A 26,857-nucleotide genomic window follows, 5' to 3' on the forward strand; every position below is an offset into this window, starting at 1 on the left:
ATTTGTACTGAAAGTATATTGTGCTTTTTGTTTAACATCTTTCATCAAGTCCAGTTCCTCAAACTGGCACTGTCATTGGCTCTGGAGATGAGTTCCAGCAGAGAAGGGACCCTGATTCCCAGCTAGCCTTTCTGCCTTTTCAGTTTGAGTCTATGTGTATACATCTCAACCAAAACCTCTTACACATGTGCATGTGCATGCACACACAGTGTAGAGAAGAGTCAGCGCCACCTGTAGTGCCACCTGGGTACTAGGAGGATGGATTCAGCCCTCTTACTGAGAAAGCAAGAATGCCTGATAAAATACTAAAACACAAAGTAAATTTACTGTACTTCTTGGCCCTTGTAAAAAAGGGGCTCAACCCAGAGAAAAGTGAGCAGGAACCCAAATAGGTAAGCTTGCCTGAGGTGCTTGTCTAGTTAGGGGAGCTTGCCTTTAACATTCTCAGCCTTAGGGTCAAGGATATCCTAGGGCTTGGCTGGAATGAAGTCTAATGCAGATCCTTTCAATAAAGTTGAGCTACTCTCTCAATAGAGCCATAACCTAAAATAAGTTCCCATTGACCTCAGCTCCTGGAAATAACTGTAGTCCTGAACTTGGGAGACAAAACAAATATTCTAGAATTTATAATTAAAACCAAGCTTTTATTCAGGTTTCAGCTGGAATCTGTAATACTGGGAAAGTATAAAGACTTGAGTTGAGAATGGAGTATAAGAAACCCATAAATTGTAGTTTTCCTTTCTTTTGTTGTAAGAGCACCTTCATCTCTGGCTCATGCATCTCCCACAGGTCTGAGGGCAGTGAGAAGCTAGTTCACAGAAAACACACAACAACCCTCAGCCCACATGCATACTTGTGGTTCCAGCAGAAACAGCCACAGCAGCATCTAGAGCATGCAGTGAGTGCCTAGGAAGGAGACGCTTGAGGTTGCCTACGATGGGGAAGGAAAACATGAATCCCAGGAAAGCACACACAGTGTGACTTCACTGAGATAATAGGCCTGCTCTAGATAATCCAAGTACTAGAAATGCAGTCGTGGGTGCTGTATAGTGTAGAGCAAAGCTCGGATGCTCAGGCCTCACCCACGTGACAAAGCTGGGTCGAAGGAAACCGATTGCTAGAAATTTTCTTTTTATGGGAAACAATTAGCTTGGAATTATTATTGCTAGTCTTGCCTTTTTCTTTTGCAGCAAGATGAGGAGATAAAGTCGAAGTGAAGTGGACATGGATCCTGGTTTTCCCGAGTTCTCAAAGCACGGGTCAGAACAGAAGCACAAGAAGAACATGAAACAAAGACGGATTCAGTTGTTTGAGTTTTGTACGTGAAGTGTTTGGTTTTGGTTTTGGGGTTTTTTTGGCCTTTCTTAGATTTTGCAAGATCTATGTGCATGAAATAGCTATATCTTAGATAATAAACTTTTTTTTAAAAACATTGGTCATCACATAACTTGTTGATTTAAATTTCTATCAAATTTATATAACCAAGCAACTATTCTTATTAACCAAATAAAATGTATCATTGCATTGGTTATCTTGTATATCAGGCTATCTTGTCTTCCTAACATTGAGGATGCCATCTTTACTGCTAAAACACAGGAACACACCACCCTGCCTGTGCAGTGGAGGTTGGAGGCCTTGTTAACAGAACATTTACTTTGTGGGGAGGGTTGCCTTTCTGACATCTGTTCATGCTCCAGGAATACTGACCTCCTGGAATCCCTCTGACAGTATAGTTTTTGTTCCTTTTTTTTTTTTCTACCTTTTATGAGATTTCCCTTTATTTCTCTCTCCCATGCAAATTACTTCATATTTTATACCAAGTATCTTTCTTTTACTATTGGTAGAGTTTGATCACACTTAAAAAAAACGTTTTCAGGTTATAAAGTACCCATGGTTTTAATTTAAAAAATGTTTAGGTTGTGTGCGTGCACACATTCATGCTACAGAGCATGTGGAGAGTCGGCTCTGCTTTCCTCATGAGGACCTGCTAGAGGGTGGAACTCAAGTCACCTGCTTTGCTTTTTGCCCACTGAGCGGTTTTTGTGAGCCCTACATTTAAATTTCAGACTAATACAGAGTTTGTTGTATGATGTGAAGTATACCTGTAATATTTTACTATTTCTCAAGTGATTTATTGACTTAAGAGCTCGTATCTATCTACTGATTTGAAGTTTTTAGCGTTGTGTTGTATTCCCATGTGTGTCAATTGTTGATTTTCCTGACTCCTATTCACTTATGTATCATTTTATCATTAATTCTCTTTATTTATTTTTTAAATACAAATTAAAAAAAGTTTTAAAGATTTATTTATCTATCTATTTATTTATTTATCTATTATATGTGTGTACACTGTAGCTGTCTTCAGACACTCCAGAAGAGGGCATCAGATTTTTGTTAATAGATGGTTGTGAGCCACCATGTGGTTGCTGGGATCTGAACTCGGGACCTTTGGAAGAGCAGTCCGTGCTCTTAACTGCTGAGCCATCTCACCAGCCCAATTAATTCTCTTTAGAATGTCAGTATTTTCCTCATAAGTTTTGAAAATCTTTTAATAAATTTACCATTAGGCATTTTGTTCTTCTGTGGGGTTGGCACAAGCGAGGCTTTCTCTTCAGTTTTTCTAATTTACTGTTTGCAAATATGAAGATTACTGAATTTTGTGTTGATTAATAAACCCTCTTATGACATAACTATTTTCTAGACATACTTCTTGAAGCAAGCTGTCTGACCCTATTTTTGTGATTCCATGACGAATACAAATTCCTTGCTCAAAAGCCATGAGTTGGTGAGAAAGAAGTTTGTGCAAGGTCAGAAACTTTGGAAGGTGATAGAACAAAGGCCGGCTTTGGGGACTCAGCTTTATAGGGAGGGGAGAGAGGGCCTGGATAGGAAGGAAGGGATGGGAGCTGAGGAGGCAGGCGGAGCCCTATATTCTGGGCGGTCTTCATCCTGGATGTTTTCTCTTTGCCAGAAGTGTGTGATATACCACAGCAGCTCTTTCATCTCTTAGGCCAGTCCCTATATTCTTTAAATAAAAGAAGCGTTGGTTTCCTCCTTCCTTCCTTCCTTCCTTCCTTCCTTCCTTCCTTCCTTCCTTCCTTTCTTTCTTTCTTTCTTTCTTTCTTTCTTTCGTTTTTCAAGACAGGGTTTCTCTGTGTAGCCCTGGCTGTCCTGGAACTCACTCTGTAGACCAAGCTAGCCTTGAACTCAGAAATCCGCCTTCCTCTGCCTCCCAAGTGTTGGGATTAAAGGCGCGTACCACTGCCTGGCCGAGATTTTAGTTCAGTTTTTTGTTTTTTTGTTTTTTGTTTGTTTTTTTTTTCTTTTTTGTTTCTTTCCTTTTTTTGTGACAGGGTTTCTCTGTATAGTCCTGGCTGTCCTGGAACTCACTCTGTAGAGCAGGCTGGCCTCAAACTCAGAAATCTGCCTGCCTCTGGTTTCTTTTTTACCATTAATAGCCAAATACCTGTAGAGCACCTTAAAAGTGGAAAGAGGGTTGATCCGTGGAGGCTTGTCCCTGCCAGGCAGATGGGTATGAGTGCTGGGACATATGGCAGAGAAAAGTAGGTCGTCTTAAAAAGGAAGCAGGGAGACTAGGGTCCTGTGACCCACTTTGTCCAGCTAGACCCACCTGCCAAAATAAGGCCACCAGCTGGGGAAACCAAATATTGAAAACACAAGCCTGGGGGGGGGCATTCATATCTGAATGATTACACATAATCACTTCATTGCAAGTTAACCACTATTTCACCTGTGATTAGCACAACTGGCAACTGGTTGGCCCTCAGTTTGACAAGTCTGGATAACATAGACTCTTTAAGTCGAGAGAAAAGTTACCACTGCTTAGTGAGTTTGAGATCCTTTTCCTAAGAAGTTAGCCTGCAGTTAGCCATTAACAAAAGTATCTTCTGCTGGATGGAGAACAGGGAGAAATAGCAAAAGGTGTAATTTTAAGACACCAGGCAGCTTCATGTACAGCTCAGCCGTATGAAGTGAAAGCAGGCAAGCCCGGGTTTTTCCTTGGTTACAATTCTCCAGGCTTTTCTGGCTTTTCTTATCTAGTCATGTCCATTTCCTGAGAATGTTTGGTAGTGCTGGCAACAGCGTCTTTGTCTTGTTTCTAAATTCTATGAGAATGCCTCTCCTGAAAAGGATGGTGACTTTTATGACCAGAAAACCTGTACTATAATCGCATTGCAGCATAAACCATTATTATTTTGAGTGGTTTTTGAAGAGTCGAGTGGTACTGACTTTGTCAAGCTGCTTGGCACTGACAGAAATTCGATTAGCACCCAACCAAGAGATAAAAGTCCGTAATCACTGTTCGCAGTACTCTAAAGAACTGAGAAAGCGAGAGGAAGGGAGGGGACCCTGGGGCACCACAGAAGGGACTGCAGGAAGAGAAAGGATGGAATTAAAAAGCGTGAGCCCCAGGCCTCTCCTGTTGCTGGTGTCCATGCCTTCATGGACACTGCTCTGCTACTCTGGAGCCAGCAGGTGCTGCCAGAGTGGCTGCTCTGAGTCCCCACAACCCAGACAATATGGCACATTTTCCTCATTGCCTTCCCTACGTCTAAGACCCTGCGTTGCTGAAGACTAAAGAGGCCTGGCAAGAGAGAAAGATGATTTGCAAAATCCTGGCCTTAAGGCAGAGTAGAGAAGTATGGGTGGGAATCCGAGTAACACTAATAGTGCACGTGTGCACACTCACATACACAATGGTCTAGGAATATTTATCAATGTACTGATATGAAAACAGCTATGGATCCTGAAACCTTGTGTTTTAGCCCTTTGCTTTGAAAAAGACTATCACCGTGTACCTAGGGTGGTTTGAAATAGCTTAATTTTTTAAATATGTATTTTATGTGTATGAATGTTTTGCCTGTGTGTCTGTATGCCTGTGTATGTGTGTGCATATGTGTATATGTACATGCGAATGCATGTGTGTGAGTATATGTGTGTATATATATGGGCATGTGTGTGTATGTGTGTGTGTGTAGGTGTGTGTGGGTGGGGGGGGGAGTAGATGTGTACATGTGCATATGCCAGGGGCCCTGGATCATTAGAAGAAGGAAATGAGATTCCCTGGAACTGGAGTTTCAGAAGACTGTGAATGTTAGGAATTGAATCTGTTAGAAACAAATGCTCTGAGCCACTGAGCCATCTCTAGTTAGTAAGATTTTAGAATGGAGATTATTGGCATCAGGAGAGTAAAAGAATTCTAGCTTTTAATCTGTTCATCTAATCTTTTAATCTCTTCACTATTGCTAAAGCAGAATGCCCCAAACTGGATACTTTATAAAGAAAACAGGTTTGTTCTAGTCCTGGGTCCTGGAAGCTCTTAACCTCTGAGCCATTTCCCCAGATCCTGTCAAACATAAAGTATTTTTCAAAAAAGAAAATGTTTGACAGATATGGAGGCTCACACACACCTTTGATTCCAGCACTCAGGAAGAGGCAGAAGCTGATAGAAGCTGTCAGTTCAAAGCCAGTAAATTCCAAACTAGCCATAGCTTTATAGTGATGCTTACACACACACACACACACACACACACACACACACACACACACACACACACACATACACACACGTTTTCTGTCTACTGGTAAAACACTGTCTGAAATGTGCTTAAGATCCTTGGGAAGCAAGGAGGTGTTAGCCACTTACTGTTAACCACTCCTGGAATTGCTGAGATGTGGTTTCTTCTCCTCTACCTACAAACGGGAAGTTTTCACAATAAAAATGTTGTGTAGTGGTGCATACCTTTAATCTCAGCACTCAAGGGGCAGAGGCAGGTGGAGATCTGTGATTTCGAGGCCAGCCTGGTCTACAAAGAAGAGTTCCAAGACAGCCAGGCTGTTACCCAGAGAAACCCTGTGTGAATGGGTATTGAGGGGTGGGGATGTTGTATTGCATGAATAAAATAACCTAGGGAGATATACTAAGGCCTGGAAAATAATTTGGTCTCATTTGAGACTTGCCAGGTTTTATAAAGTGGATTCTAAAATATAAAGAAAGCCAAAAAGTGAGGTTAAGGGCGCAGGACTCTTGGGAAGTGACTCAGCAGTACAGCCAGGCTGCCTTCCCCCTAAACAAACGAGAGGATTCTGGAAACCACTTCAATAAGCAAGCATTGGCACAGATACTAGAGCAATGACTCAGGACTTCCTGAGGCTGGCCGCCCAGCTACCCCTCTCTCCCATCGATGCCAAAACCCAAAGATTTCAGCTTGTCTCCCACGCTGGCACACTCTGTAGTGTCAGGAGAGTTTTCCCTTTAGGACCTCTGCAGCATTGGCTCTTCCAAAACTTTCTGGGAGGGTGGAGACTTAGAAGCACAGACAAGCCCCGCCCTGTAGCCTCGGGCAATTTATTCTCTGCAAGGACTGGCGCTGCTAGGGACCTGCTAGGGACCTCGGAGTCATGGACCCCATTCAGCTGCTCTTCTACGTGAATGGCCAGAAGGTGAGAGCCCGCGGGTAGGCAGACTCCTGCACCACCCCGGACCCCAGTTCTGGGCCCTATCCCAGCCTGCGCCCTGCTTTCGCTGAAACCTTAGCATGGGGTCTCATTGGGTCCTCAGCATAGGAATCTGCATTATAAAACTCAAAGGAGATCAGATTATTTTTCAGACCTTTCGCATCACGACCAGCGCATGGAAGACTAAGAATTTCAGAATGTCTGAATCCCAGGGCCTCTCCCTTCCGGACGGGGAGCATCCAGACCTTCCCTCCCTTAAAGCCTCCGGCTGATAAGATCTTCCAGCACAATTAAATAAGTAGCCTCAAGTCTCTGCTTGTCTGGGTGAGCAATACCCAGCTTTAACAGGGCCACAGAGGTGCACTGGTTCTAGCTACTCTGTGATTTTTCAACTTGGTGAAGCCAAAGCAAGTTCCTGGCACAGCACAGCTTGCCAGAATCAGGGGCTCCTGCCGAGTGTGGCATTTTGTTTTATTTGTGTGTGTGCCTTGGCTCTGAAGACTTTTATGGCGGCTCCAGGCAAATCCTGTTGCTTGGGGACAGCAAAGCCTCTGGGCATCGTTTAAAGCAGCCGTCTGGGCAGTGGCCCAGCTCATCTGGAGTGTTCTCTGTGTAAACTGATAGCACTTTGAGTGGGGGGTGGAGAGCTGCTGTCCACAATGTCAGTTCCGCCCTTTGGATCCCGCTGTGTTCCCTGTGTCTGGCTAGGGACAGCCAGAGCCCTTGTTCTAGCTGGCACTGGCTGACCAACTGGAAGCCAAGGAAGGTTTAGCGCCAACCAGACCTTTCCTGTGTGAGGACTCTTCGGAGGCTATGAAGTTGAGTCACACTGCTGTAGTTTTGTAATGTGTTTTCTTCCTTGAAGAACAGGGTCTCCCAAATCATAGAAGCCCCCATTTAAAAAAAAAAAAAACCTTTATGAGTCCCTGCTTCATGGCCCTGAAGCGGGATAGATGGATCCTTAAATAGATGAAACCCATTAGCTGTCCCCCCATCTCCCCACAGGACTACCATGAAGGTGAACTAGAATAATGGGTGAAATGGCTGCCCTGTTCCTTCCGTTTCCTTTTGCATAACAGAAAAAGCTGGAGTGTATTCTGTCCTTACTAAACGAACGGAATCCATTGCCGCTCACTGGAGCCTCACTGCCTCTTGGAGGCAGACTCCAAGGCTACTAACAGGCCAACACTACTTATTGCGAAAAGAGCAATCATGAATATCCATTGTGTGTTTTCATGAACATCCTAACAGATACTAAGCTATGTTTAAGCTTATGGGATATAGCAAACCACAGAAAGGATGCGACCCCTGCTGGTGAGGGGTTGACACTGCTACACTGCTGGGGAAACAGCCAACAGGCATATAAATAAATGGAGAGAGTGTGGTGTCAAGCAGCGGCAGGTGCTGGCATGAAAACGGAGTGATGAGCAGAAACTGATGGGGTGGATGGAGGGGATGCGTTGACCTTTCAGATCAGGGGGCATTGGAGCAGTGTCTGGGATGAAGTAGGACCCAGTCAAGCGCGTGCACACAGACACATACACACAAACCACATATAGACATATATGTATACAAATGCACACACACAAACACTCACATATGTATATGTGTATACAAATACACACACACACACATATATGTGAAAGGAATTTCAGGTAGAGATATCCAGGTGCAAAGGTCCTGGAGCAGAAGAATGTTTGTTTACATATGATGGGAATAGATTGCTAGGGCTGGAGGTGTGGTCAGGAGCCAGGGTACAGCTTTATAAATGATGCTAAGAGTCTAAAGCAAGACAGCAGCCATGTTGAGTCTGAGGTCTCCTCCCTCCTCCCCCTCATCCTCCCTCTCCTGCTTCCAAACAGCAGGGTTCTTAACAAGCACACAACTTTGTGCTGCACTGATTTTGAAGACTAAATAAGTCCTTTTTTACCCGAAGCTCACCTTACCTCTTTCAGTCCCACTGTTAGCAATGCTGGACCTCCAGGTTCCTCGAACTGAGTCCTGGGACCAAATGTTCTGTGAACACCCTAGAAATACTTTGATTTTATGTTTTCCATTTACATGTTTCTTCGTTTATTCATTCATTCACTTTATATTTATTTGTTTGTTTATTCATTCATTCATTCACTTTATATCCTGACCATAGCACCCCCATCCTAGTCCCTCACCCGGGGGTACCAACCCACCCTGGCACCTGAAGTCACTCACTGCTGGGCTAGGAACATTCTCTCCCACTAAGACAGCCCAGTTAGGGGAATGAGATCCATAGACAGGAAACAGATTTAGGGACAGTTCCCACTCCAGTTAGGGGACCCGCACAAAGAACAAGCTGTATGCTCTTTGGTTGGTGGTTCCGTCTCTGAGAGCATGCAAGGGTCCAGGATAGTTGTCTCTGTTGGTCTTCTTGTGGAGTTCTTATACTCCCTGGGTTCTTCAATCCTTCCTCCAACTCTTCTATAAGACTTTACATGCTCTGCCTAATGTTTGGCTGTGGGTCTCTGCATCTGTTTCAGTCAGCTGCTGGGTGGAGCCTCTCAGAGGACAGTCATGCTAGGTTCCTGTCTGCAAGCATCACAGATTATCATTAATAGTGTCAGAGATTGGTTTTTTTCCCATGGGATGGGTCTCAAGTTGGGCCATTCATTGACCATTTTCTTAGTCCCTGTTCGTTCCATCTTTTGACCCCTCCCCTGCAAACTAGCAAACCAAAAAAAACCATGTCAGCTTTGTGTCCCTCTCTAGTGAAGCGTGTGTCCAGCTCGGGCAAGCAAGCTTCACTGCTACTTGCTATATGGATAGAAGCAGAGAGCAAGGAGCTGTTTGAGAGGCATGAGAAGCCACTAGAGAGAACAGCCCCGTGAAAGGCCAGACTTCTGCCTTTGCAGGGACTCCTGGAAGACCTTCACTGTGCTCTGGTGACCTGCACAGCAGGTCTCTGGCTTTTTCTTTTCATTCTGCATAAGAGGAACCCTGAATGTAAATGTAATGAAAGTTAAAAGTCCCTACATTGCTGTTGCCTGTGTCCTGGCCCACCCTACCTGCCCTTGGGGGTTGGAGGTGAGGTGGCTCAGAATAGTAGTCACAGAGTCCAGAAGGAGGTGAGACTAACGCAGCTGCAAGCTCCTTTAATACCCTCCACCCGTACCCCATTGGTCCCAAGAAAGCATCTCTTCTAAACAGCGCTTTCTGACTGGCTGGCATTGTCTGCATAGCAATCCTTGGTCTCTCAGGCAGTCTTCAATTAGGTCCTCCTGCAGAAGATGCCTTTTCAGCTGGGTGGCCCCAGGCATTTATGCAAAGGTAGCCTCTCTGTTCCCCCTATACACTGTCTAAGTGACATGAGTCAGCTCACAAGGAGTGAGCTGGCAGGGGGTAAAGGGGACATTCATGAAAGACATGTTGCCAAAGAGTTTTAAGTTCTTAAACGCAAGGACTCTGGTATTAATTCACTGAAGGCCCGCCCTTTTGTTTCCTCTTCAAGAAATCTTAGTTTCAGGGTGGAAGAGAGGATCATTTTAATAATCGTGGCTGGTTCAGGAATCCTGCAGCTGGCATGGTGTTGTTTTAACAAAATGTCAATCGTTCAATTTTACCAATGAAGACTAAGGAACTAGATGCTGGGGTGAAAGCCTGCTAGCTCAGAGAGGCAGAGAGTGCACCCAGCTGACCTTCCTCCTCAGCCAGAAGTCCCAAAAGGCAGAAGCCTTCTTTTCCATACCACCTAAAACTCCCTCAAACTGAATGTCCCTCCCTTCCACTTCCTGTGTGTCTGTCTGTCTTCCTGACTTCCTCTTACTCTCTTTGGTTTTCTCTATGTTCACTTGCTGTCACTGGTCGCTTGCTCCTGCTCTTGACCTATTGTTGGCTTTATTTGCTCCTGTATACAGTATTCAAGCAGAAAGCTCTTGAATTAAAAGTGTGTGCTAGGAATGAGCCATACAACAACTAGAAAGAGGTTTGGTTTTTGTTTGTTTGTTTGTTTGTTTGTTTGTTTTCCCAGTAAATCACTCAGTCTTGTGGTTTACAATGTGATCAAATAGCCTGAGACATTTCCTCTTTTTGTTTAAATAAAAAGGAAAAATTTTAACTCTAGCCCAGTATTTACAATAATGAAGCTATTCCTACCAAGCTTCCCACAGTGGCCATCTTGATTGTATTTGGCAGTTTTAGGGTTAAGTATTTTGAGTTCAAAGTTATGTACAGTGCCCATGTCATTTTCCTATGAACTCAGCAATTTAAATGTCCTGAGCAGTTTGTAGTCTGAACCTGGTCTTTGAGTGGTGTCAATCATGGCTAAGCAGAACACAGCCGTCAGCCCAAAGGTGCCTGCTGTTTGTGCAGAACCTATCGGCAGAAGAGGCATGAGGCAGCTTTTTCCAGTGGTTTCCACAATCCTGGTGGATTACTCACTGCAGGGCCCCGTTAATTCTTGGGGATCTCAACGGTTAGTGTTAGGAATGGTCACGGTTTATTGTAGAAAACATAAACATTCAAAACCTTTCAGATCTCCAAAACGTTTGAGGCACAATCTATTAATCATGTCCAAAATACTCAAACTTTGCTCCTAAATTGTCACCTGCTTCAAACCCAAACTGAAAACATATACAGGAAACTAGATGAAACTTATTTCTAGAATCATGACTGTTCTGACTATTAGTATCATGACAGGAAGTTTACATATACATAATAACATTATAGATTTTGAGATATTTATACTTTAAGAAAAGTTTTAAAGAGTTAAAACCAAAAGTGTTGGGGTCTAGGAGTTACCTCACAAACCACACAGACACTGATCTCAGACAGACAAGGGTAGTTTACTGAACATATACCCCAGGAGTGATTCAACAGGCTACTGATCTCAGACAGATAAGGGTAGTTTATTGAACATATACCCCAGGAGTGATTCAACAGGCTACTGTCCAGACTTGGAAGCTGAACTATGACCCCAAGTTAAGATCCTACAGGGCCTTTTATGCTTGAGATCTACAAACATTTGTGCCAAGTTATTCCACCAATCACGATTTAGGAAGTGGGGCCTTCCTTAGGAACATGTCTTTGTTTTGCACTTACCCTGTTCCCATTTGTTGGGTTATTTGATGTGGTGGCGGACTTGCCTTGCCAAACATTCCTGCTTTCTCTTCCCAACCCGGATGTCAGTTACCCATGTACACCTCTCTTTCTGCCAAGTAGCATGTTAGTTCCCAGGGAGGTCTTGGGAATTTAAGCTTTACTCAACCCCTACTCAAATGGAAGTTTTCTTCCAAATAGCTTCTTATATTGGTGCAGGTTTCTCTCTTATATTGACAAATAGCATAAAGGCTCATACGCACGTGCAGGAGGTGCTGCTGGGTGGTTGGTTCACGTCCAAGCTTATTGTGGCTAACTATACAAAGCAGTTCTACTGACTTCTATTGTGATTGGTTTTTATGAATACCAAAGCACAGAACATCCTGCTAATAGTAGTAATAATATATGAGAAAGTTTTCTTGTAATATTAGTAACAGCACAAAACGGCAGGCTAGACAGGGAACAGTTACCTAGGCACAATTATGAGATTGTGGCAATAGGATAGTCTCTTATTTTTTTGTTGGGATCCAAGAGTAGCCCCACAAACCACACAAACACCCATCTCAGTCAGACAGGGATGGTTTATTGGACACACACCCTAAGACTGATTGATTAGGACTGTAGCTCAGACGTGACTGAGCCACATCAATGAACGTCTTTCTCTGTCAGCTTATAAAGGAAAAAAACCCACAAAACCCACAGTGAGCACATACGGAGGTACAGGTAGTGCTGCCCCATGGTCAGCTCTGACTCAAGCCATTTTGGACATAATAGTTCATATATTGACCTTTAACTTGGTGGGTCCTACATAAAGCGTTATGGGGTTTCTTAGGATTAACAAACCTCAGAACATATAGAACATAACAGGGGATGTAGTCAGCATGACCTTGCTCTGAGTCAAGCTAATTCTGTGTCAATGACTGGCAGGCCTGTTACAGCACCAGTATGAAATAGCTGGAGGACATGGAACAAAATGGCTACAGCTATGCTGGGGGCAGACCTCAACAATTTTTGTTTTCCTTTGTTCCATACCAGGTGGTTCTTCTGATATGAGAGAGAAATTTGGAGTTTTCCTTTAACAAGCATGCATGGGTTTGGAGAAGGAGAGAGCTGTGCTCAAACCCCAAAGCCAGCTCTAAGTTTTAATTGAGTTGGGACCACATAAAGACCATTTGCCACTTATTTCTGTGGAGGGCAGCAGAGACGAGCTGGAGGTGGGCGGTGCCACTTGGCCACTCTGCTCTTGTTCTCGGGACATGTTCTCTGATGATCATCCTCTCTCCTCAGATGTTTCACATGTCCAGTGGTCTCCAGATTCCTTAGTTGGATGCTTTTATTCTTCTGGAAAGATAAAAACAAAACCCTGCCCCAACCCTAACTCTCACTGGTTCCTTTTTTTTTTGTCATGATATGTCTTCACTAGAGCAAAATGGTTTTTGGCAATAGTCAAAGTATTATCTTTCAACTGAAATTAAAAAAAATCTTTTGAAAATTTGAAACTAAGTATACCTTAATGTGTATGGATAAATATGTCTATATTCTCCTTTCTCTTTCTATATAAATTCAAGGTTTAAGAGTATTTATTTTTAGATCACAAAGGATATTCACTTTGAATTTCAACCTGCCTTTTGCAAGTGGCTTTTAAATTTAAATCATGGTAATTCTTATGTGCCTGCCTCTTCCTCCCAAGTGTCAGGATTAAAGGCATGAACCACAGCCTGCCTATAAATTCCTTATAAAAGTTATTCTCATAGTATTGTCCTGGTTTAGTTTGGCTCTCCATTACCCCTTAGTTTTTAGTGTTAGGGGTAAACTTGCAAGTTTTTTCAAATGTGCTATCCATCATTCCTGCTGACTTATTCTGAATTTGTTCCCTGGCAAATTTTAATATTCTAGCCTTAATTAAACAGGATGCCAATTTGTCCACTATTTCATTATTTTCAGGCCATTTTGTCTGTCTTGCCTTTGTGAGCTACATAAAATTTGATGCCTTTGCTAAGTTATGCTAGATTTTGTCATTTTCATTCATGCCTCCTGTGACCAGGTGTCTTTGCCATTTATCTGCTGGTTGGTGTGTCACAGTCTCCGATCTGCAGAGACAAGAACAACATGGACACCAAGTTGGGTTCATGCAACAGCTTCTTCTTTTACTTGCAGCTTTCTCTCTTACAGCTCTTTCCACTCAGGCCTAGAGCAACAAAAACAACCCTCCTATACTGACCTCATCTCGCTCCACACTACCTCATCCAATCAGAAATCACACATGCTCCAGGCGCGAACTCAGGTCGGTCACCCGTAGGCTGACAGATCCAGATCATGAGGAATACACATGCTTTTTCACTGTGCATGCTCAGGCAAGGCAGTAAACATGTGGGGTTCACGGGGCCTGGCAATGAGCCAGAGCGCCATCTTGACCCATGAGGCCGCACCCTCTTCCCGCATTGGTGGTTTTCCATTGCACACACAATGGTACAGGAGAAACTGAATTGGAGAAAACAGAGATTTCCCTTTTGCTTTCCTGGTTGTTTGTCTTATAGCTAATAGTGCTATGCTGATTTTGTGGTTCATTCCTCAGTATTGGCTATTCCATCCCGAGTCTATAGGCTGTCACTTTCCAATAGTTTCTGTTCCACCAATGGCTGATAAATCATCAGTAAACCATGCATTAGTCAAATGTTGTGACCATTCCCTCAGTCCCCACACTTCAATGGGTGCCTTTTTGAGTGAGCAGATTAAGCAACTGAGCTATTTTCTCAGCGTGGGAAGGCACAGACACCCTTGCTACCACATCCTGGTCATGAAGGAATTCAGATAGGTACCGGTTCCACTGTTAATGCCTTTTCCTCCTTAGCCAAGTGTGTGAAGGATTCAGCCTTCAAACAGACCCAATCCATGATTGTTATTTTTTATTTTTATTTTTCATGCCTAGTTGACCATTTTAAATGTAGAGTGGTGGGTACTGTTGAAAGACCAACAGCTGTCATGTCCTGCTTATGTACAACCTGAATGACTCTGACTGTTTTTAATAATACCTTTTAATACTTTTCTTGGAAGCATTCTTTATTTTATGGTTTGTTTCTGAGATTGGAGAAATGTTAGTTTGTGTTCTCCATTTCTGCAACAAATCACATCCCCATAATCTCATGGCTATATTAACCTCATGTGGCTTTAGTTTTCTTATTTATCCTTCTGGTCCTATACACTTGACCTATACTGCACTTTGTTTTACCTGAGATAAAATTCCAATCCCGGAACTGGTGAGATGGCTCAGCGGGTAAGAGCAGTGACTGCTCTTCCGAAGGTCCTGAGTTCAAATCCCAGCAACCACATGGTGGCTCACAACCACCTGTAATGAGATCTGATGCCCTCTGCTGGTGTGTCAGAAGACAGCTACAGTGTACTTATGCATAATAATAAATAAATCTTTTAAAAAAATATTCCTACCCCTAGAAGCTGAATATTTACCTCCTAAAAAAGCCACTCTGGACGCCAAGATTTTGGTAAAATTATTGCTACATCTGCCTCTGTATCTACTAAATCTTCAATTCCTATGCTATTTATTTGTATTTTTTAGCTTTGGTCTCTGATCATTTATAGAAGTTTGCCAAAGTACTTGTTTTCTGATCTCTCCCGAATATTTCATCTACTGAAGTTGTTCTGCCCCCAATTAAACCCAGAACAGTGCTGTTGTTAACAATAGGAATTACATCTTTTAATTGCTCTGTGGATGATTTTCTCTGACGCTGACAAGCAATGATTAATAAAATTTGATATCCGGCCTGCTGGAGGCCCCCTCGGGCATTTCCCAATGGCAAAGGGTTGCCTTGCTCATCCCTTGTTGATCTGCACTCACTAGTTCAGTGCCAGCCTTTGCCAGCCTTCTGCATGCTCCAGAAGGCTGGGCCTTCTTTTTTAAATTATCTCTAGAAAAAACATTGTTTCTAGGAATGTCTTGTCTATAATCTCTTCTCAAATGACCTTGCTTACCACAATTAAAACATCAGACATTTTGATTTTTCTTAAAACTTTTAGAGATTACTTTTCTTATCAGTGTAGTAGCATCATAAACATGAGAGCCATTATCACCCATATCTATAATCCATTCATCTATTGGTGATGATCTTGCCTTTAAAGGCCTCATCATCCTTTTGTATTCTTAATTAGTGTTTTTAAAAGCCAAAGATTTGATTAATATTTATCTGACTTCTGAATCTGGTACTATTCTATTTATAGCTCAAGTCAATCTTTGCATAAAATCAGTGAAGGCTTCTTTTGGGCCTTGCATAATTTTAGTAAATGACTCAGATCTCTTTCCTGATTCTTCAACCTTGTCCTAAACATTAAAAACTTCTAAGTGACATAGCATCAAGATGTGATCAGCACATTCAAGCTGCCCTTGTAACTCAGCATACTGACCTTCATGTAGCAAATGGTTTTGAGAGATATTAACACCTCCAGCCCTATTTTGTTGTTCTGTGGCCCTACCTTCCTCTTTTCACCATGTGCAACATTGGACCAGCTTCCAATATTGCTATTGCCAAATATTCCCAGTCTTGGGGGATGATTCTTTTCTGAGTTGCCCAGGAATTCAATATCTGATCTACATAGGGTGAATGCAAACCATATGAAATGATCACTTTCTTAAATCTCCTCAAATCTAATCAGCCTGATAATTCATATTTTATCCATACTAGCCATAGCAGTGTTTTGTGCCAAATATGAAAAGTGGATTGATAAGCCTTAGAGAGACTTGTAAAAGAAAATAAGAAAAATATTCAGAAACAGACAGAGGAATTTAGACAAGACCCTACCGTACCAGTGCATGTCTATAGGACTCGACTTAACTTCTTCATAACCTTGGGGGTGTCTTTTGCATCCTGAAAGGTCTTGTATATTGACTAGATAAACTAAGGTTGGTTTTCTAACAGTTTTAGGCTGCCCCTCTTCAGTTTCATTATGCACTGGTACAGTAGGGTCTTGTCCAAATTCCTCTGTCTGTTTCTGAATATTTTTCTTATTTTCTTTTACAAGTCTCTCTAAGGCTTATCAATCCACTTTTCATATTTGGTACAAAACACTGCATGACTAGTAAGGATAAAATATGAATTATCAGGCTGATAGTAATTATAATCAATATTGTATTAATCTCAATTAAGTCATTTATCTTTTTTTTCTACTTCTATTTTTAAACCATCTAACATAGTGCTATACAGGGTTCTAACACCTTTTATTATGGAGGACTGCACAGACATACATGTATAAACAAAACACCCAGACACATAAAATTTAAATGTAATGCTTTAAGTTAGCACATAAAGAAATGGATTTGTGGCATTTTTGCTTTGTTTCTATTTATCCTCTCCCTACTGAGGTCCCCCAGCTGGTCCCCTCTTCTGCTCTCATGCCCCATGCATTTGAGATTCCCTTGGCATTCACAGACCAGAGCAGACAGAAAGAAGCATGGCTTGCAGGATGCTCGTCTGTACTGCATGTTCCTCTAGAGTTGGCTTTGTCCTGCAAGTGCCTGAGTAGAGTTCAGGGGAGGAGTCAGCAATGGAATGTATGCCTTCTCTTCCTTCCTTCCCCAAAGGCCAAAGTACCACATATGGAGAAAGATGGTCAGGGTTTATATGAATATTTTAAGCATTACATTTAAATTTTATGTGTATGGGTGTTTTGCTTATACATGTATGTCTGTGCAGTACGTGTGTGCTTAAAACAACAATTTTTAAAATTGTTAATCAAAATAGAGAAAGCAGGATTCCATGACCAGCCATCTTATTTCAGTTTCTGCACCTGACTGTCAGCCCCATTGCTTGAGTGTGCCTGGCTGCACAGCCATTCATGGCTCGCCCAGGATATGAATTTGCTGCTTCATTTGGGTGTTTGGGGACTTGGTTGGATGTGGTCTCAATGTACTGGGGCAGGGTGGGGGGGGGGGGCAGCGGAGGAGTCTTTTAAGTTACTGCAGCCATCTCTCAAATGCTCTCCTCTGCTAGCAGTTCTCTCTGTTCCTGCTTTCCCCATCCCACCCCGCTGCTCAGTTCCATGTCTTTCCAGGGGAAGTGGACAGAGCTTCTGATGTGCCCATGAGTGGAAACGGCCACCGCCTCAGGGAACAGTGATGATATGGGATAAGGGACAGTAGGGGGTTGGAGATTTATCCTGTTACTTGTATGTTGACATTTGCATTTCACAGAAACATTTCTCTCAAATCAACAGGGCCCTACTGGTGTGAACATAACACCACACCAGCTCTCATTTCTGTGTGCATAACTATGTTTCTTTTGCTCAGGTGGTAGAAAAAAATGTCGATCCTGAAATGATGCTTTTACCATACCTGAGGAAGAATCGTATCCTTTGCTGTGTTTTGTGAGGGTGTCGGTTTGTGTGTGTTAAGTCCGTGAGCCTGTGAGAGTCTGTGAGAGTGTATTGTGTACGTGTTTGTCTGTGAACATATGTGTACATTCATATATCTGGAAGTCTGTAGCATGTTTGAGTATGCATTTGTATGTTTTTATGTGTGAATGTGGGAGGAATGTGAGTGTGCAACTTTTCGTGAGCTTGTGTGAGGTTTTATAGGTGTGTTTTTGAGATCTACAATGTTCGAGTCCATGTGTCTGTGAGTGTTGAATGTGAGTGTATCTGTAAGTGGTTTGTGTGTTACTGTGGGAGAATGTGTGTGTTTGAGTAAGAGTGAGTGGATGAATGTGTGCATGCATGTAAGTGTGAATGCATGCTTGAATGTGTTAGGTATGTGTATGGGCCTGCCTCTGTGTGTGTGTGTGTGTGCTCGAGTGTGTTTGAGTATGTATTAGTGAGTCTCTGAGTGTGTGTGCAAATGGGTTTACACATGGGTGTATGTGTGAGTTTGTGGGAATGAGAGTATGTCAGAGTTTTTGAGTGTGTGGGGAGTGTTATCACATGTTCTAGGCCAGGGATCTGGTAGGGAGCGGGGAGAGGCCTACCGTACCTTACCAAGTTTCCTGACACAGTTCAAGTAGATCAGAGCAGAGTTCTCCATGCTAATGAGGTATCTAGATAGACACTGAGGGTCTAGCCAATAAGCTTCCCTTCCCGGACGTTCCTTCCTGTACAAGGTATTTAATCTCTCTGGTCTACCCTGAGGAGGTGGTATGGGCAGATTTTCAACAACAAACAATCAATAAACAGTTTGGAACCAAGGATTGTCTCTCTCATCAAGAACCGCCATGGGGAGCATGGAAGAAGCCGTGGGGAACATGGAAGACATCTACAGAGCTGTGCAGTCTAAGTCTCCTGCAGAAAGCCCTTCTGAGCTCTGGGATTCACAGAAACTGAGTTAAGCCGGAGTTCCACATCCCCCCTTCTGTGATTGTTGTCCTCAGCCCATGGGCCCCTTCTGTTCTGATGACTCCCAGTGATTCCCACCAGGACAGGACACCCAGGAGCTTGAGAACTCAGCTCAGGCTTCAGTCTATGCCATTTCTCATTCGAGCTGAGGTCCCTACCCTAGGCTGAGTTCTCCCATCCCCTGAGTGGTGTATCAGCGCTTCCTACAAGCCCAACACCCGATGGCAGCACAGGATAAATGCAGTCTAGCGTTCCACATTTTGTCTGCATGGTGGAGTCCCCACATCCCAGCAGTGAGGCAGAACCACAAATGTGGGCCTGTGAGTGTGTGTGATGAGTGTGCCTAAATGGATAAATGTATGTGTGGATGTGTGACTGGGTCTGTGTCTGAGAGAACATTTCAGTGAGAGTGTCTGTGAATGTGTATGTGTGAGTGTGCATTATGTGTGAGAGTCTCTGAATCCGTGTTGTGTGAGAATGACTGTCCTTATGTGTGTGACAGACAGACAGACACACACACACACACACACACACAAAGTTTCCTATTGGAAACTTTCATTTTCTACTCTGGTTAGCTCTGTGTGTGACTAAATTAAAGGTTTGTGCTACTATAGAATAATGAGGGACAGATGAGAGGGGACAGTTAGAAGTTTTGACTTAGAAGAAGCAGACAAATGATTTACTGTGTTTCAGTGTGCCACAAACATTTCATAAGATATTTACATTTTGTACTGTAATCAGAGACCTACATAATGATGAGGGCAAATATCCAGGGCTAAGACACAGTGTGCTCCTACCTGATTCTCAGACACTTACTTACACGCATAGACTCTTCATTCTTCAGTCTGGCCCTCTTTTTAGCAGCCTGTGTCCCAGCTTCATACAAAGGGTGGGTGTAAGCTGCAACATCCAAAAGGAAGCAGGAAGTTATAAGACTTAAACGGCAGCCATTGCTGAATTCATACTGAAGTTTCTTACACATGTCTGTGACGGCGTTGCTTCCTAAGGTCAGGGCTATTCTAGAAAGAAAAACATATAGAGATGTTCTCTTTAACAGAGCTCCTTCCAGTCCGACTCACAGGAACTAAGTATGGCTGTGGAGGCGGGGGCTGTGGGGCCTGCACAGTGATGATCTCGCGGTACAACCCCAGCACCAAGGCGATCAGGTAGGTGCAGCCAAGTCCAGTTAGGGGTGAACTTTTCAGTCCTTTGTTTTATTCTCTCATTTGGTGAATGTGTGTAGAACGTCTACTATGGGGAAAGAACTATACTGAGCACAGAGGATTCCCATGATAAACAAGAATACGGATAGACTGGAAAAGTTACCCCCTTCAGGGAGTCAAAAAGCTGCCTCACTCTGCTGTCTGGGAAGGAAGGCTGCTTTGAAATAGCAGTGGAGAGTAAACACAACACTCACTGTCTGTAGTCAGGGCCCACTAACATCTTCTTACTCCCATGCATGTATTCTCTATCTGAAAGTCAGAGCTCTGCTCCAAGAAAGAATTAGACAGCATCACTCTCCTACTTAAAACCACCGGGGTTTCCTATTTTGTTTCCATTCTGCATTTATCTTCAACACATTGATATTTTGCATATTTAACGATGCCTCTCTCTCCCCCTCTTCTTCTGGGACTCCACTCATGCATTTGTTAAAGCACCTGTCCTCATTTCCCACGTTCAAGGGGAAGACTGGAATCTGAGTGGGAGCTGGGGCTCTGCTATGCCTGCATTCCCCAAGAAACCTCTCCAGGCTTCACAGCCAGACTGTCAGGTTTTTAGAATACCGAAAGTTCCTTTTTGGTCTCCTCTGTTACATTCTAGGCGTCACAAAATCTTTGGCAGCCATGTTGCCTTATTCTTAGCCCCTAACATGATAACATTATACTCAATGAAAGCCTAGCATTTTCTCTCAGTTCTGCCCTTTCTGATCTTTGTTACAGAACCTGCTCACCTGGGGAAATTCTTTCAGTCCCTTCCTCACCTCCACTTTGAGCCACTACCCCAATCCCAAGCACCCAGGGCACATTCATAGGGAAAGAGTTCAGCTCTTTGTTTTAACCCTTTATACCCATCCACATGTGACCATTAATGGTCTGCTGACTAAACAGCCTGGTTTCTCCTTCCTTCCTCTGATATTAGGTGAGCTCTTTATTTTCCTTACATTTCAGAGACACAACTACATCTTAGGTCTGAGAGCAACTGTTCATATATCTTGTCTCTTATTAGGATTTGACACTTAGTAAAGTATAGTTTTATTAAGCTTCTCTGTGTATGGGATCAGTTTGTTTTATACATATATGTGATGTTTAATTTAATTCTTTCAGAATTTTGTACATGCATACCATTTATTATCATCATTCTCCTGCCTCTCCTCCCCTAATTCCTGGATGTACCCCACTCCCATTTCATGCCTTTTAAAATAACTCACTGAATCCAGTTTATGCTACCCGTGTCCTCTTGGGTGTGGGGTCATCTCCTGTGTTATGATTATATAAAGATAAAGAAATATTAATATATGTTCTATGGGAGTGTGGTGAGGTGTGGGGGAAGGGGATGTCTTAGTGGGCCCATGACGAGGCATCCCTTCCCCCTGAGGGACCAACCACATGAAGGACCAACCACATGAAGATATTGCATAGAATAGAGTTTATTCAGGGCGTGGGGAGGAGAGTTAAGAGGGTAGTAGAGGCAGATAAAGGAGGAGAGAAGTAGAGGCTGGCCATGACTGCGTGGAGAGAGGGGGGAAGGGGATGGGAAGAGAGCAAGAGGGCAAGAGGCCAGGGAGAGAGGCAAGAGAGAGAGTAAGAGGAGGAGGCAAGCAGCTCCTTTTATAGTGAGCCAGGCCTACCTGGCTATTGTCAGGTAACTGTGGGGAGGGGCATAACTGGCTGTTGCCAGGTAACTGAGGGTGGAGTCCAGACAGAATACTAACATCCTGGAGCTATCATATACCACATCCTAAAGAAAACCGAATCACCCTAGCAGCCACCAACTGTCAATGGCTCCTAGAGAAATGAATTCTTTTTTTGTATGAATTTGTAGCTTTTCTGGCTTATTTTGGTTTTGGAGCAAGATGGTCTTACGATTTGTTACATTTAAACTCTGTGGCTGAGTATATTTAGGCCAGTGTTCAAACTCACTGCCACTGGGAAGCCTTCCTTGGCACTTGCTACCTGGGATTTGCCTGACTCTAGCCTTGGGTAGTAGCTAGTCTCCCACATCCACTGGGCTTCACCCCTGCTGACTTTCCTTCTGTCTCCTTCTCTTTGTAGACGTCTGAGCTCACTCCCACTTCAGGGTCCACACATATGCTATCCATCTGCCGTTCGTGTTGAACTCCTTCAGATCATCCAGAGCTTTGCAGAAGCATTCATATTCTCATCTCTCCCTGATTCCCCACACAAGTCAAATCCCCCCTCTCTGCACGAGCCATTCATGTATCCACAGTCCTTCTCAGGGCCTCAGTGACCTTTCAAGTTGTCTGTCTTCCCTGGGCTAGAAGGCACAGTCCTCTGGGGTTGTTCTGTCTCTGTTCACTCCTGAGTCCCCATACTTGAAGCTCTGCCTGGCACACAGAACACATAGATAGTCACCTGGTTCTTATGTTCCCTCATCAATGAGTGATATCTTTTCTTCCTTTTTTTGCTTTTATCCTCTTTAAGCAAACTTTATATTCTGCTTAAACGTGCAAATGTTTCTTACATTTTCATGAATACCTTTCAAATAATAAATACAATTTCCACAGCTTTGTGTGTTACATCAAAACCAACCCCCAAAGAGGGGGATTTATTTTTTATTTTTTATTTTAGCATTTATCAGTGAACCATCTTGTGGGTAGTGTTTATGTCCACGACCATTTAATTATGATATATCTACAAAGGTATAATTGCAGAGTTAGTGAGCATGTGAATTTTAAAATTATTTTTATGTCTTCCAAATGAATTGTCTCCCAGAAGGACTCCAAGAGAGCATATTTCCACTCTTATGAGTGGTAGGGGTCCCATTTCCCCAGGCCTTTATTAATAATGGACATTATGATTTTTTAAAGTATTTATGATTTTATTTGATAAAATGTGTTTATCCTTGTTTAGTTCAAATCCTTGCAGATTACTGTGGGCTTTGAGCATGTGCCTCTTTTGTCTATTTCCCATCTGTAGTTGTGCTTAGTAAGTGGGAACAATTGAAGTGTTATTTGGAACGGGGCATTTTTAGCAGTGGTCCCTCAGGGTGGAATAGCTCTTTACCTGACACTCTTCTTTTGAATGGCAATATCAAACTCACTTTATTGCCCAGCCAGCCTTGGCCCAGCTCCACCCGCAGGATGGAGGCAGCTTAAGGTTCATGGCCAGTTACAAGCAATTAGAGAGTGTCAGCCCCGATCTAGAAGGGAAATAATTAAGTTGGTGGAGGCTGTTCAGAAATTGGAATTCTGAGGTCTAATTTTAATTCTGCCACCAGCACTCCAGCTGTGACCCTGAATAGATCACTCTGATTTTCAGATGCTGTGTCTGTAAAATGAGTGTGTGCTGAAGAGGAAACACAGATAAAGAGCCTGAGCCATCACTCCTAACCCTCTTCCTGGAGGCACCCAGGGGGTGCTCAGTCCTCTTTCCCACTGATGTCAGTAATTTGTAATTTGTGCTTCTCTTTTGCATTCTGAAGGCATCATCCTGTCAATGCCTGTCTGACCCCCATCTGCTCTCTACATGGTACAGCAGTCACCACGGTAGAAGGCTTAGGCAACACCAGGACCAGGCTTCATCCTATTCAGGTGAGGGTGCCCTGCTCCCCTAAGAGGACTTGGAGGTACAAAGAGTAGGAAGTCTGGGTTGGACTGCTTGGTCACTCCTAACAGTTAAACCCAGCTGGGGCTGAGAGTTCAGCTGGGATGCTGGGATACATGAGTAACTGGCTTCTTGGGAGCATGCTTTGGAAGGCTAGAAGACTCCCTTCTTAAGGAACTGCTGACATGACCCGCTTCATTTCCCCTGTGTTCTGATTAGAGGGACAATCCGTCCTGCATCTCCAAACTCAGAGGGGAACACAAGCCAGGTGCAATGCCACATACAATTTGGAGGTTGTTGTTGGAAAGTGGAAAATAACTTGATTTAAAAGCCGGATTGAAAAAAATTACACACACACTCCAGCCCCAACAGATGTGTTGAGGGTGAGTTTGACCGAGGATGGGCTCTGTCATGGAGTCTGCAGCTTCTCTTAGAGCAATGACTTTCTGAGGGCTGTCTTCAGACCTAGACCCCTTTACCAATGGATGCGCTTCTTCCAATGCGCCATTGTTCTCTGTCCTGACCTAGTTAATGAGGGCTTGTGTGAGCAGTGGGTGGAAGATGGAAGCCACGTAGGAAATAGGCAAACATGACATTCTGTAGATGTGATAAACAGCTTTGGTTTAATGTTTTGAAAGCCATTAAGCTAATGGAAGAGATGCTGCCTGGGCACCCTGTGAGACTTGCCCTCACACAGGCAAAGGGGCCCTTTCCGTTTTTTTCAACTGACACTGAGCTCTCATTGGTGCAATGCTGCTCTGAGACAGTAGCCAGAAGGCACTTCTCTCTTGTAAGCCAGACTCCAAAGAGGAAATGGAAGGGATGGAAAAAATACAGAAGAAATAAAGGCAGGGTTTCTATCTTGTCTGGATTCTGGGTCCTTGTGCTTTGTAAACTCCCGAGTGCTAGAGCATTAACACCGCTGTGGGAAGATCAAGTCATTCATGATACACTGAGTGGTTGTGGCTGTGTGGTGTGTGCATGTGTATGTGTGCATGTATGTGATATGTACATGTGTATGTGGTATGTGCATGTGTTGCATGTGTGTGCAGTGTGTATGTGTGTATGTGATGTGTATGTGATCATGCCTAAGTAGTCCGTGTTTACAAGTTGAATATAATTTGGCTATTTATTCTACTTCCTCTGCTACAGTGGTTCACACCCTCTCTGCACGATGAGGAGTCTTTAAGACACACAGTTTTATCTCACCCCTGACACTTTAAGTTAGTTGAGCTGGTGTGTTAGTGGGGTGGGACTGGTACATTAGTCAGGGTTCTCTAGAGTCACAGAACTTATGGAATATCTCTATATGCTGAGGGAAATTATTGGAATGACTTAAAGTCTGCAGTCCATCTCACCCAACAATGGGCAGCTGTGAATGGGAAGTCCAAGAATCTAGTGGTTGCTCAGTCCCACGAGGCTAGGTATTTTAGCTGGTCTTCTGTTTAAGCTGGAATCCTGAAGAAGTAGGTTCCAACAGATGAGCTGGCAAGGGAGTGCAGGCAGGCAAAGAAGAAACCTTTCTTCTTCCATGGTCCTTCTATAGGCCTCCAGCGGAAGATGTGGCCCAGATTAAAGGTTGTGCCATTAGGCTTGGATCTAGGCTTCCTGGAACTTGCTCTGTGCCAGGGTGGCCTTGATCTCAGAGATCTGCTTGCCTTTGTCTTCTGGGAATAAAGGTGTCTACCACCTTGCCTGGGCCTAAGCTTTTCATGGCTACTATATCTCAAAAATCTGGATTAAAAAATACATGTCTTTTAGCCTCAAAATCTGGATCACAGGTGTGCCCTCCATTTCTGGATTGTAGTTCACTCCAGAAATAGCTCAATTGACAGCTGGGAATAGCTATCAGAATTGGTAATCTGGTAAGCTCCCTGGTTATTCAAAGGCTCAGAACTAGTGTCTTAAATAAAGTCAGGCAGCTTACAGGGCTCAAGAGTCAGACTGACCAGCCCAAAGGAAGCCACATGAGATGAGATGAAGGCTTTTGGAAGGCCTTTGCTCCAAATCCACTGAACGCAAAAATGTCTTGTGGAAGTCGCTTTGATGTTTTAGGCCCGGAACAAAGTGCAAGGTCTGCATTTCTAACCTTGCTGTGCTCTCCAGGAGAGAATTGCCAAGTGTCACGGCACCCAGTGTGGATTCTGTACTCCTGGGATGGTGATGTCCATGTACGCACTGCTCAGGAACCATCCAGAGCCCACTCTAGATCAGTTAACTGATGCCCTTGGTGGTAAGTATGGTTTTATTTTTAAGTGATAATGACAGTAATAATTGGACACCTACTATATGCCACGTGCTAAATTAAATGCTGTTTGGCAATTAGTTTAAGTAACTTGATAAGATAGTTGCCACTATTATCTTCATTTAATAGATGGAGAAGCTGAGATTTAGAGAGTGATTTATCATACATTATCCCACCTGTAGGGAAGAGTTGATCTCTTGAAGTCCACCTGCAACCAGGTGTGCACATTGTGTTTGACTGATGGATTGCTTCTGCCTCCTTCTCTCTCTCCATATCGTTTTCTTGTTTTCTCCAATCAGAAAGCTGGGTTATTCATCCACCCTGGGGTCTGAGTGCTGCTCTGTTCTTGCCATTTCCCATTGTTAGTGGACTCCTAGGAGAGAGGCCTGACTCTGGGGAGTCTCCCTTTACCCCCCAAGCCCCCAAATCGGGTCTCAACCCTCATCCTGGAGAGATCAAATGTGAAAAGTGAGGAAGGGCAGGAAGGGATTTACATTTTCAGTGGGATTATACTGGGGAAAGAAGGGAGACTGAATGTCTACTAATGCTGCTTTCTGAAACACTGGCTTTAAATAGAGGGTACAGTGCAAGAAACAGGGGATTACAAAGTTGGGCCCCAGTGTTGCCTCCCCTGTGCTGACAAGGAAGCCACTGTCGATCAGGGGTAATCTTCATTGATGTCAACGGATGTTTATCTACCAAGCTGAGAACCTGGTCTCAGGAGATGGCTGATCCTTACCCTAGCAGGCTCTTCCTGGGCAGTCAGTCTGCAGAGCTCCACTGTTCCTGGGAGTTATAGGACAATAATGGAAGACTTGTTGGTACCACTTCAAGAGTCTGGACAGGACATTTGGAACTGTGCCTGTGACTCTTAAAAACATGTTATTTGTTTTGGTGGGCTCAACCTTGAAGGGAGAGGAATAGCGGTTTTGGATAGACACTCTGTAAA

General features: G+C 43.5%; 2 protein-coding genes across 4 annotated transcripts in view; both read left to right on the plus strand.

The window, feature by feature from the left end:
* Positions 1-2,684, plus strand: part of Sgo2a (shugoshin 2A) — a 40,938-nt gene extending 38,254 nt beyond the window's left edge. Inside the window, exon 6 of one of the 2 annotated variants that reach the window (NM_001177867.1) lies at positions 1,191-2,304. In NM_001177867.1, coding sequence (NP_001171338.1) covers positions 1,191-1,206 — 16 coding nt within the window. In that variant the 3' untranslated portion in view covers positions 1,207-2,304. Of the gene's footprint in view, positions 1-1,190 lie in introns of both variants that reach the window. The other variant, NM_199007.2, reaches the window with a different exon arrangement.
* A 3,531-nt stretch (positions 2,685-6,215) lies between these two features.
* Aox1 (aldehyde oxidase 1) overlaps positions 6,216-26,857 on the plus strand; it is a 76,602-nt gene continuing 55,960 nt past the window's right edge. Inside the window, exons 1-5 of one of the 2 annotated variants that reach the window (XM_006495630.4) lie at positions 6,216-6,465; positions 17,843-17,900; positions 19,949-20,045; positions 23,542-23,650; positions 25,770-25,896. In XM_006495630.4, the coding sequence (XP_006495693.1) occupies positions 6,424-6,465; positions 17,843-17,900; positions 19,949-20,045; positions 23,542-23,650; positions 25,770-25,896 (433 nt within the window). In that variant the 5' untranslated portion in view covers positions 6,216-6,423. The remainder of the gene's footprint in view (positions 6,466-17,842; positions 17,901-19,948; positions 20,046-23,541; positions 23,651-25,769; positions 25,897-26,857) is intronic. The other variant, NM_009676.2, reaches the window with a different exon arrangement.

The sequence above is a fragment of the Mus musculus genome, chromosome 1 (assembly GCF_000001635.26).
Source record: "Mus musculus strain C57BL/6J chromosome 1, GRCm38.p6 C57BL/6J".
Lineage (NCBI taxonomy): Eukaryota > Metazoa > Chordata > Mammalia > Rodentia > Muridae > Mus > Mus musculus.